General features: G+C 36.0%; 1 protein-coding gene across 1 annotated transcript; it reads left to right on the top strand.

Annotated features, from left to right (window-relative positions):
• Positions 1 to 6,941: 6,941 nt before the first annotated feature.
• LOC111404525 (uncharacterized protein At2g29880-like) lies at positions 6,942 to 9,859 on the top strand. The gene is made up of 5 exons (XM_023033318.1): positions 6,942 to 6,999; positions 8,575 to 8,649; positions 8,898 to 9,123; positions 9,198 to 9,258; positions 9,368 to 9,859. The coding sequence occupies exons 1-5, from the start codon at positions 6,942 to 6,944 to the stop codon at positions 9,857 to 9,859; spliced, it is 912 nt and encodes a 303-aa protein (XP_022889086.1).
• Positions 9,860 to 13,488: the final 3,629 nt, after the last annotated feature.

Genomic DNA, 13,488 nt, shown 5'->3' with positions numbered 1-13,488 from the left:
TGGTGATAGAGCACGTGATTAAAGTCATGTAGGGAGAGAGCGAAGAGCTAGACAAATATGGTGCCGAATGAAGCTGAGGTTGGATGTCTGAAAATTAAATAAGTGGAAACTGGATGATGATGGCAATACTGCTGCTCATTAGAATTTATAGTGGAGATTACAAGTTGTTATGCACTTTTGTTATCTTCAAAATTTTGAAGTTGTTATAAACTAGTTGAATGTGTAAGTATTATGCCCTAGGTCCAATCAACTTTGAACATAAATACTTTTGATATATAATTAATGTAATTTAATGGCAGATCTATTATTTAATTAATAGACAATTAAATAAATAATAGAGTCCGTAAATTCAAATCTTCGTAATTTGTTAATCACATGGAGTTGTGATTGTGAGATACAAATTACATCTGATTGAATCTTAAATCGTCCGTGATCATAAGTAATAACGAGATACGGATATCCTTATTATGGATAGACCATCACGTGTGGCATTTCTTACTTGTGAAGTAAGTAGCTGATCTCACAAGCTAAAGTGTGGTGACACTTAAATGAACACATGGATGTTTTGTTATAGAACAAAACATTGGAGACCCGCTGAGAGATTCCACATGGATAACTATCTGAGTGTCAGTGGTTAATCTCTAACGTTCGGTAGTGGAATTGGTCCTTTGACTTGAGGTCATCATGGTACCTTATACGAGGACAATCATACTTTGGCGGTGTTGGATGTTGCTCTGCAAAGGGCCGCTAATACGGAATCGTTCGAGTACGTCAAGAATCATATGAAGGTTGTGATTGATCAATAAAGGATTCTTCACTCTTAGATAGTAAGAGATTATGATCTGCATTTCATTCAATTAAGTCAATGATGAAATCCTTGGCCAAGGTGTACTCATAAGTCGAAAAGAAGTTTTCAACTTATATTGACTTAATAGTAGAGTGAAAGATATGATCGATAATCGAGATTGACACACTTCCATATCTCGTAATTGATCGGATTATATTGACGAAAGGATTATAGTTTCACCGTAAACGAACGAGTTTGATTTTCTCATACCACGTGACATTTTCCGTCACATGTATTGCCCTGACACATTGCTAGATGTCAATCTAGGACAGCGAGTGTGAATCGATGATAAATTAAAAGGGTGTTTTAATTTATCAATTTTGATTAGATCAAAATAATATTTCACGTCGTTAGGCATCGTAATCGGGAGCCTGATGGGTCACACACAAAAGAGAATTGGAAGATTGAAAATTATCAATTAATTAATTTAACAATCATTGGATAAATTAATTAATTGGTTTGGTTATTTATAGGCCCAAATTAATTAATTAGATTAATTAATTCACGGACCGAATTTAATTAAATGGATTAATTAAATATTGGATCGGATCAGGCCCGTTTGGGTTTATATAAATACATAGCTAGGGTTTGAGGTCCATATGTTTTTCATTATTCTTGCTAGCACAAGAGGAAAAACCCTGATAGCTGCAATCTTGTTCTCTGTGTGGATCACCGTTGGAGGTTGGACAATTGGATAGCTGTGGGAGGCGAATCAAGATTGCTGAAATGAAAAGAAAAGCAAAAGGTTTGTAGAATTCATCAAAGGTACAATCTTTATCACGATTTCTATCTAAACATAAAGGGATCCTTGGTGGGAATCGAAATAATTTTAATTTTCCGCTGTGCGTATATAAGTAGATTCCCAACAGTGGTATCAGAGCCTACTTTGTGTTTGTTAGAAATTGTTTAACATATTTGTGCAGTCAATAGTTGATTGTTATATTTTTTCTTGTTTCTAGCGATTAATGAAAATTTGATTTTCATATTTTTGAAATTTGATTTTGGAAATTAAAAAAAAACAAAAAAATGATGGGAATCAGATCCGAAGGGAGTGGTGGAGGCCATTCCCTGCGCAGGCGCAGCAGCGTGTTGGTAGTACGCTGTTGCTGCTCTTACCGCCGCTGCACTTTGCAGTGGCGGTGCGTGGCAACAGAGTGCAGCGGCGGTGCGGGGTTGCTGTTGCAGCGGCAAGGTGCTGCTGCAACAGCAGTAGCGCGAAGTATAGCGGCAAGGTGCTGCTGCAAAACGCAAGAAATGCCGCTCTCGCAGCGACGAAGCCCCGAAGGTCGAGTGCGCGAGATGCAACGGTTCAGGCGGTGTCCCTCACTGTGAATGAAGTCGCAGGCGCCTCCAAACGAAAGGGGAAGAGGCGGCAGTTTAGGGTTTCCAAAAACTGGGTAAATATTTTGGGGACGGGACCTTTTATGTAATTTCAATAATTTTGAGCCCTTGCCTGAAATTTTCTTTTAGGGGGCCAGATTGTAATATTTAGAATAAGGGCCTGTTTGATATTTCAGAAATTGTGGAGGGGCTTTATGTAATTTTAAAACATTGGGTCAAAGTGGAGATTTCAAAAATGAGTTTTTGATTGCAATTTCGAAGATGATTTTGAATTTGATTTAAAAGGGTTCTAAATTGCATTTTAAATGGTTTTGACCTATATCTTTAATTTTGACCCAAATTAAAATCTTATTTAAAAATTGACGACTTTTTATATTTTCGTTAAAATTGGATTTTAACTTAAATATTAAACTTTGACCCCAATTGAATTTTTATTTTATTTAGAAGTGTTATCCTAATTTAAAATATTGATTCAATTTAAATTAGAGTTGGACTCTAATTTAGAACTTAATTAAAATGTTCTTTTAATTAATTTTTCACTCGAAGATATTTTAGAAATTAGAATTGGATTCTAATTTGATGTTTAATTAAAACTTGATTTTAATTAAATTGTTTCGCCCTAAAATTTTCTTTAGATTAGAGTTAGACTCTAATTTGGTGTTTGATTAAAATTTGATTTTAATTAAATGGGATGGCCCTAAAAAAATCTTAGATTTAGAGTTGGACTCTAATTCTACTATTTAATTAAAATTTGATTTTAATTAAATTCAACCGCCTTAAGTAATGAAATTAGAGTTTGACCATAATTTGATATTTAATTAAAATTTTATTTTAATTAAATTATCCCGCCATATAATTGTTGAATTAGAGTTTGACTCTAATTTGTTATTTAATTAAAATTTAATTTTAATTAAATATTCCGGCTAATTAAATAATCGATTAATATGATTAATTAATTATTTAATTGTTCTGATCTATTTGTCTAAAAGAGTTTAGACGATTTAATTGCTAGAAACTTGAAATTAATTTGCATATAATATTAGATATTATATAGGTATACATTTATGTGATGAATGTATTATTAGTGGACAATTATGGACTCGATCATACGGATGTATTGAATGATTATTTTTTTTCTTGTCGTTTTATGGGCATGCGAACTTGTTATTATTTTGGGCCTGCGAGCTCTTGATCATTTTGGACATGCGAGTCCCTTATTATTATTGTGCTATAGGCCTGCGAGTCCAATTTCATTTAGGCTTTCATACCAACTAATATAGGATACAAGTTGCAACTAGACTAATTGAAGAAACAAGAAAAGGAGGAGACCATGGAGATGGTGCATTGATACTAATTGATGTAATACCCCCTAGGAATTGACCAACTAGTCTTCCTTATGACTCGAGAAAACTAGATAGTAAAGCCCGTCCACACTATTATATAATGTTATATATATATTCATTTGCATGGTAGACGTATAATAATATATATATATATATATATATATGATTGTATCGTTGTTGATAAGACTTTTGAATGCAAAATCCCTCCACAAAATATTAAGTCACATTTATAATTGCCTTCCATCATTATAGTGAAAAACCAAAGTCCCAAATCGTCTCAACTTGTTGAATACACTCAAGGCTGGTCTATTAGGGATATTTTTGATACTATGAAATATTAGATATTTCTGAATAATGGATTTATTTTTTGTTGAGTACACTCAAGGAGATAAATTTTAGAGGTATGTTAAGCTAACACATAAAATGTGTGAAAACAAAGAGTTGTCAGTTTAATGATCTGGGAGTTGTATGGAGATACAATTGATAATAGTACCTACTCAAATGTTATATTAAGACTTGTTGAGTACACTCAAGGTCTTAATATAATAGATGAGATCCCAGCCCACTGGAAGTTAGGTATGGACTCCATAAATTTATGTAAGAAGGTCATAAATTTATATTAAACAGTGGAGCATAATTAATTTAATAAAAGTCTATGTTAAATTAATTGATACATTTTATATATTATTCGTTTCCTTTTCGTCATTTATATTTATTGAATCGTGAGTAACCATGAGTATTTGAATGGCATACTAGATGCTAACAACTAAACTATATTTTCTTAATTGACATCGCAATTTGAGAATTGTTCTCATGCATGAGAAAATTGGTCACGTCCTTAAGTAGTCCTTTCCAGAGACACCTGCTGATGACTCGATTAAAGAAGAGGTGGCTACTGTAGTAAACGCAGTGATGATAATAGTACTGCAACGTATGTGATACTTGCAACTATGTCACTGAGTTACAAAAGCGACTTGAGAGTATAGATGTTAATACATAATTCTTCATTACAAAGAGTTATATGATAATAATCATGTGTGGAAGGATATGAGACTTCCAAACAACTATACCGGTACAAAATGGCAGAGTAATCTTCAATCGATGCTTAGACACTGAATATGATTGACGTTGAGAAATGTCTCAACTGTGTTCAATCATAAACTATGAACTAAGTAGCGACTTGGTTCTGCAATCTCTGTCAGCTAAAGCTATTCACAACTAATTATGAATTTAACGTGAATAAGCTCGAATGCAAAATTATTGAATTGCTTAACATGTTTAGAACTGTTAAGCCCTTTATCAAAGTTGGTAGTGGGCAAATCATTGATTCCTCTAAAGATATTAAGAGGAAGTTTAAAGGGGCTTTGTGAAAGCACCCAATATGGTTAAGACAGTCTAAGCGAAGGACAATACCAAATCTAATGACCCTTTGTTTTATTATAGAATGAAAGGTCATGGAAGGAATATTGCGTGGCTTATGTCTACTTCACTAGTTTCTTAGGTATTTGATACCAGATGTAAATCTCATATTTATACAAATATGGAGAAACTAAAAAGAAGTAGACCACTGCGAAAGGGAGAAGTTGGCATACACGTTGGAGATGAGCAAAGGTTGCTGCATTGCCTGTATGAATATACTTCTTGCCATTGCCTTTTGGTTTAGTATTGGAATTAAAGAAACGTCGCTTTATACCAACCATAGTTGGAACATTAAAATAAATTTCATGTTCCTACATGAACTATTTTAATGTTAAGGACAAAAGTTGTTCTTGTTTATCTTGGTAAAGTCCTAATGGCTATGGTATTATATTCTTTAATACTAAGGATTCTATAATGAGTATAGAAATTAAAAGGCATAAATGCGATAATCGAATTATTACCAAAATCTGGCATGACAGACTTTGTCATTTAGATGAAATGTAATTCCAAAGTTACATAAAGATGTATACTTGGGATTAATTGATTTTGGTAAGTACAAATTATGCATGTCAGGCACAATGACCAAATCTTCTTTTACTTGAAAGAAGAAAGATCAACATAATTACTGGTCTAATGCATGGTGATGCATATGGACTTGTGTCAATTAATGCCAGGTAATGTTTCTCTTATTTCATCAATGATCATGTATACTTGATGAAAACTCAAACATGAAACTCTTGAAAAGTTCAAGGGATTCACACAAGAATTAGAGAAACAAATAGGTAAAGATACCCTCACATTAAGATTCGATCAAGTGAGAGTATCCTAAAGATAAAATCTAGATTATCTAAGAGAGAATGAGATTCTCTTGCAGTGGACTCCTTCATATACACTGCAGCAAGGTGGTGTATCTAAAAGGAAGAATCGTTAATTATTAGATATAATGCGATTAATAACAAGCCATGCAAACCTCCCAAAATTATTTTGAGGTCACGCATTGATTGCAGTGTGCAACACACTAAACCACGTCCCATCTAAATTGGTTAACAGAACTCTATACGAGTTGTGGAAAGGCAATAGTCTCAATTTATCTTATATGAAAGCTTGGGGTCATAACGCTTATTTGAAGCACCTTAAATCGGATAAGTTTGAGACTAAATCCGATAAATATATATTTGTGGGATATTCAAAGGAGACATTTGAATATAAATTCTATTATCATAAAGAAAGTCTTCATTTTACGACATATCATCTTCTTAGAGAAAATGTTTACTCTATGAGAGGATAGTGGGAGTAAAATAGAATTTGAAAGAGTTCAAGAGTCCACAGATATAGTTAACCAAGTAGATAAATCTGAGTTTGATCCCATATTTGATATGGGACATACTTTGGATCAGGAAGTAAAGACTCATGAAGACATGACAGCTCTATGTGAATCTAGTAGGATAATTCGACCTTCAAGAAGGTGCGAATCCATGATCATTAATCAGGTATTAGTGATCCAGGATAATGAACCTGCTAGTTGCAACAAAATAAAGTCAAGTGTTGACTTAAAAGAGATAGCAAGAGGCCATGAAACTCGAGATGAACTCGACGTATGTGAACAAGGTTTGGACCTTGATCAAGCCTCTTGATGGAATAAAACCCATAAGTTTTTGTAAATAGTTTACAATGAAAAGGTTGATATGGATGGAAATATCCATATATACAAAGCAACGCTAGAAGCAAAGGTTAAGCGTTGACCTTGGTGAAACCTTTCTCTGTAGCCTTTCTGAAGTCCATTCAAATTTTGTTTGCAATAGTTGCATACAATGACTATAGGTTAAGAGAAGTCTCTTGGAGCTAAAATCTTCGATTTGATGGAAAAGTCAAAGTGTTTGATTTTATCAAAATTTGAAGACGAATTGCGTGTTTACAAGAAGATAGTGGGAGCATTGTCGAATTGCTAATATTATAGAAAACGACATTCCTATGTTTCAATCGTTGAAATAATGGTTGTTAAAGGATTTATTCTTGAACGATCTGGGATAAGCAACTTGATTTATAGAGGTAGATCTAGAAGATTATTTAACTCATCACAATTTACATAGATGAAATCTTGAGAAGATTTCATATGGAGAAACTGGTTTACTCTTAAGCGGTTTGTTGGAAAGGTTCCAAACGTGAAACAACGTTGATTCAATAATAGAAACCTAATACATGATTACTTCAGAAGTAGCAAAGAGTTGCAATCTGGATCATGATGTTCATAAATGAACTTGGAGTAGTTTCTGATATTATTGATCACATATCATTGTATTGTGATAACAATATAGCCACTGCGAAAGCAAACGAACTAAGGTCTCATCAATGATTCAAATATGTATTAAGGCGGTATAATCTCATCAGAGAGATAATACATAGAAATAACGTAAAGTAAAGAAAAGAACAAATTTTCATATTTAACAATATTGTAGATCCACTGACAAAGAGTTGTCGTAGCATAAACATGATTGTCATGTAGACTTGTGATATTGGATACATAAGTGATTGGATCTAGTGCAAGTGGGAGTTTGTAAGTATTATGCCCTAGGTCCAATCAACTTTGGATATAAATACTTTTGATATATAATTAATGCAATTTAATGGCAGATCTATTATTTAATTAATAGACAATTAAATAAATAATAGAGTCCATAGATTCAAATCTTCGTAATTTGTTAATTACAAGGAGTTTTGATTGTGAGATACAAATTACATCTTAGGTAGCAGGAGATTATGATCTGCGTTTCATTCAATTAAGTCGATGATGAAATCCTTGGCCAAAGTGTACTCATAAGTCGAAAAGAAGTTTTTGACTTATATTGACTTAATAGTGGACTGAAAGATATGATCGATAATCGAGATTGACACACTTCCATATCTCGTAATTGATCAGATCATATTGACGAAAGGATTATAGTTTCACGGTAAACAAACGAGTTTGGTTTTGTCATACCACGTGACATTTTCCGTCACATATATTGCCCTGACACATTGCTAGATGTCAATCTGGGACGGCGAGTTGAATCGACGATAAATTAAAAGGGTGCTTTAATATATCAATTTTGATTAGATCAAAATAATATTTCACGTCGTTAGGCATCGTAATCGGGAGCCTGATGGGTCACACACAAAAGAGAATTGGAAGATTGCAAATTATCAATTAATTAATTTAACAGTCGTTGGATAAATTAATTAATTGATTTGGTTATTTATAGGCCCGAATTAATTAATTAGATTAATTAATTCACGGACTGAATTTAATTAAATGGATTAATTAAATATTGGATCGGACCGGGCCCGTTTGGGTTTATATAAATACATAGCTAGGGTTTGAGGTCCATATGTTTTTCATTATTCTTACTGGCACAAGAAGAAAAACCCTAGTAGCTGCAATCTTATTCTCTGTGTGGATCACCGTTGGAGGCTGGACAATTGGACAGCTGTGGGAGGGGAATCGAGATTGCTGAAACGAAAAGAAAAGTAAAAGGTTTGCATAATTCATCGAAGGTACAATCTTTATCACGATTTCTATCTAAACACAAAGGGATCCTCGGTGGGAATCGAAATAATTTTAATTTTTCGCCGTGCATGTATAAGTAGATTCCCAACAGAATGTTTATAGAGTGTTTTGTTCATGGGAAGCTTACAATTTATGTTCACTGTCTATCTTTGGAGGTTTGTTTTACAGTAACCTCTCTTCAAACGTGTCAAGTGTTGAATCGGACCTTAATAATTATCATTTTTGGCATTTTTCTTTTTGTGGGTAAATTTCTTATGTTATCATATAGACATGATCAGTTTGTTTCATGAAATATCTTTTTTTTTGGAACTCGAGTAGCTATGTTTGCTTGACTTTTTGTTGCTCATTTTGTATATCATTTTGTATTTGCCTAAATATTTCTTCTCTAATTGTATGACACTAGTTCTAATGGAAGATTTAACGCAAGAAAATGACAAGGTTCAAGGAAAAGGTACTGAAAAATATGAGAAATGGACGTCGGAAGAAAGCAATGAGCTTTTAAAACTCATCGTTGATGCTGCCACACGTGGTTGGCGTGATAGTAATGGTCTGTTGAGCAAGATAACCGTAGAAAAACATATACTTTCTCATCTTAACCAAAAACTTGGGATTGAAAAGACTTATGCCCAGTATAAAAGTCGTGTGGAATGGTTTAAAAAACAGTCAAGTATTCTAAGCTTAGGCGTCATAACTATGGGTTTAGATGGGATCATGTGATGAAGAAATTCACTGTGAGTGATGAAGTATGGGACGATTACTTTATGGTGAGCTTCCTTTATTACTTGATTTAGAAACATATGAAATTTGAGTTATTGGTTAGTGAAGTGTATGATTCATATATTAGCACTCATACATATTTTTTTTCTTTAATAGTCACATCCTGAAGATAAAAGTTATTGCACAGACACTTTTCCAGACAATGAGGATTTGAGAATTTTAGTTGGAAGTGGGACGGCTATTGGAACAAACTCAATTGCATTAGGGGATGATACTGATGCAAGAACTTTTTATACTGAAGAAAGAAGAGTTAGTGACAGTTTAATAGACGACTTCATGTATGATCCTGATACTGAAACATTTATAGTAACCGATAAGCAAGATTTTATAAGTTCAGAGGTTTCCCCACCAATTCGAAAACGAAGTAGAACAGAATTTGAAGCGAAATCTAGTTCGTTTGAGCCCAAAAGCACTCAATTAGACATTATAGACAAACTTGCTAGTACAGTTGGCAAGATCACTCAAGCAATTGAATCAATTGACACCAGAGAGCCTAATTGTTGGAACATTATCAAAGAGATTCAAAACTTGGATGATGATGATCGTTTTAAGGTCCTTGATTTGCTTAATACAAATGTTGACACATAAAAAATTCAGCCCAAATCGAACACCCCAAGGAGTGAAGCCCAATTGGAGAATCCCCAAATCAGACAGCCCAAAGAACGAAGCCCAATCAAACAAATCAAGATGAAGGCCCAAATAAGGAGGCCCAAGAACGCGGTAACGCCATCGCCCAAGTTTGCAAGTCGCCTAGAATCTGAGCGAATGGAGTGTCATACAGTCACCCAAAGCTGTTACTCTATTCTTGCCCAAACCTTCAAGTCGCCCAAGGTATTAACAAAACATAACGCATCGTGGTTATCAAAAAGTGCAGTTATCAAAGCAGTTATTAAAGCAGCCCTATCACGTTCCACGATTCAAGGAATTCAATCGAAAGCGGTTGAACGATGAAGGGTAATGGCAGCAGTTAAAAGACAGTTTTCATGACAAGGTGGCCATTACGAAGAAAGTGGGTAGTTATAGGACGATCAAGCAGTTTTTAGAGTAGTTGATCACAAAGAGATCGTCTATGAAGTATAAAAGGGAGAAAAGACATAGAAGCAAAGGACCGAATCCAAAACTCTCGAACAGAGAATATGTAATTTTCATTTCCTTAGCTTTTAGACTTAAACACTTTTCTTTCAGTAACTCATGTGCTTGCGCCCCTTGGAGGCACGTTGATTTTCATTTCCAATTGTAAAGTCATCGCCAATAAAAGAACACCCCTTTTTGGGACTTTGTCTCAAGAGGTTTGTCCCTTACACAATCGTCTGATCCCTTTTAATTGTTAGCAACTAACCCGCGCGAAACAATTTGGCACGCCCAGTGGGACAATGGTGTTAGGTGTTGAAAGTACAAAAGGGAAAACAATATGCCTCAGAGATCCGATAAGGAAGCAGCAAGTCAGGGAGGAATCCAGTTTGTAATCGAGCGATATGAGGAGCAACATGCCTCTCCACGAACAGATGGACAAAATTAGAGCAGTAACAGTCGTTACGAACCAATGACGGAGTTGAGACCTCGAACCATGCGTGCATTACTTGGAGAACTCACGCAAGAGGTCATTAAATAGGTAAATCTTCGAAGTATTCATAATATGGAAAGATTTACACAAAATGGGAATGTACACTATCACAACATGGCCAAACAACTAAAGACGTTGAACGAAATGATGAATAAGTTAGTAGGCCAAATATGTCAACTGGCTATACCTCTTAAAAATCACTTTCAAACTAGGACGATCGTGGGACATAATCCCTCGGTCCTAAATCCGAGTCAAGGGGTAGAACCGCTTTCTGGTCCATCTACTTCAAACCAAGGAGGTACTACAGTGCCAAATCAAAGCAATGGTAGTGTTATGCCTAACCTGGGGGGTAATCCAAACGTGAGAGATAATGTCCTAAACAATGGACAGAATATTCCACGTGGTGACGAAGGAGTAGATGTTCAGGCTAATGGTAATGGCCCTAATCATGGTAATTTTGTTGCCAATCAAGGACCAAACATCAGGCCTCATGCGAATCAACTGGTTAACCAACCTATAGGAATTCCATATGACCCCAACGTCATGTTGAGGAACCAGATTATGGAAATCGTACAGGATCAGATGGCTTTTGGGGTACGTCCCATCATTAGGCCGACGTACACAAAGCCATATCCTGATTGGGTAGACCAAGCATATCCATGGCCTAGAGGATACAAAGTGCCAGAATTCTCACTGTTTACCGGTTTAGGAGAGGTGTTTACTCTAGAACACATAGGGCGATTCACATTGCAAAGTGGTGATGTAACCGATTACCATAAAATGAGACTTTTCCCAAGTTCGTTAACAGGAGTAGCTTTCTCCTGGTTCATCAACTTGCCAGCGAACTCTGTTCAAACATGGCAACAATTGGAACAGTTGTTTCACGCTCAGTTTTATAAAACTGAGTCTGAGGTCACTTTGGCCGATTTGACGAATTTACGTCAAATGCCAAATGAATGGGCAGAAAGTTTTCTCCAAAGGTTCAAGACAGCAAGAAGCAAGTGTTTTGTACCTCTGCCCGAGAAAGAATTTGTCAAGATCGCTCAAGGCTGCTTGAGCTTTAATTTAAAAAAGAAGTTCCAGGACAAGGAATTCCCTGACCTTTTCCAATTGAGTGCGAATGTAATTAGGTATGAGCGACTGATAAGAGAGGAGGAACAAATGAAAAATTCTAGTAAAGGGACTTATTACAAAGACCCAAATTTTGTCGTTCATACCATCGACGACGAGTCATACGATCAGGCCGAAATGTGTTTGGCCGAATTGGTCAAAGGGGATACATATAATTGTCCCATAATGGCCAAGCCTAGACCATCGGGCAGAAATGAGCCCATAAAGGATGGAAACATAAAGGCTAGAACGTTCTCGTTCGACGTGACCAAAGCTGACCTTATATTCGATAAATTATATAAGGATAAGCAGATAAAGTTGAGCGATAATCACAAATTGCCAAACCCTGAACAAATTAAGGGTAAAAAATATTGTAAGTGGCATAATGCATGGTCACATTTGACTAACAATTGCTTGATTTTCCGTCATGTATTGCAGGATGCCATTGAATCAGGACGAATTACGTTCGATGATAAGAAAAAGATGGCAGTGGACGAGAATCCTTTCTCATGGCCACTTGGAGTAAACATGGTAACATCTGGATTCAAGAACAAGTTACCAAAGTTCAAATTGGTTGTAGATGATGGAGAAGAAGATCCTAGACCACATCCCAGCGTAGAAGATCCTAGACCACATCCCAGCGTCTTTGAACGAATCAAGGGGAAAGAATCAAAAAAGGATGAAGACGTCTTGTGTGCAAGGTGTAAAAGAGAAGTGAATAGAAACACGGAGAAACCAGGGACATGGCAGCATCCTCATCGCCCTACCTTCTTCCCAAATATTCAGCCTGGTAGAGGGCGAGGTACATCATTCTATAGGGGATCGCCTTTTGAAAGGCAGTTCAGACCAGCAGATACTGGAAGAATATTTAGGCCGCAACCTCACCGGCCAAATGTATGGCATTCATTCCAGTACAGTGCAGGAAGGGTAATACCCTTCGATGAGATGACTAGGACCCAACAAAGGCGTTTCCAACGAAACTACGGACGGATGATAAGGCAGCAGCAAGGAATGCCACATCCTAAAGCGCCTATACTACTCAAGGTAGCCAATCAAAATGTCCTCAAAAATAACGAAGAGACTGGTACAGATGAATCAATGAAGGAACTGCCAGAAACTTCTTCTGGGAGATCAAAGTTTGAGCGGGACAGAAGGGAGGAAGAAGATCCAGATCAGCCCCTTGCTATCCAATTCGGTACGTTGCCTCCTGTAGTGGCCAATAATTACCTACTGGCCAATGAATTCAAGAATAACGAAAAAGAAGAAGAGGGGAAGACAACGAAGAAGAAGCTTGCGTGCTGGTATGTGAAGAAGGCCAGACTTCTAGGGAGGCCTACAACGACGAGGAGGACGATGGGATGACAGACATTGAAGAAGAAATCGACCTAGAAGCAGAAAGGAAAAAGAGAGGAGTATCGCGCAATACTCTGTTTAAGAAACTACATCAAGAAGGAGTTCACGAAGTAGACTTGTTAGGGAAACCATCTGGGCGTCCTTTTGATTTCTACGTACTGTACGGGACACCCAAAAGGAAGAAGAGAGT

This window comes from Olea europaea, chromosome 11 (genome assembly GCF_002742605.1).
Source record: "Olea europaea var. sylvestris chromosome 11, O_europaea_v1, whole genome shotgun sequence".
NCBI lineage: Eukaryota > Viridiplantae > Streptophyta > Magnoliopsida > Lamiales > Oleaceae > Olea > Olea europaea.
The sequence above is the reverse complement of the archived record's forward strand: the minus strand, read 5'-3'. Positions and strand labels throughout refer to the sequence as shown.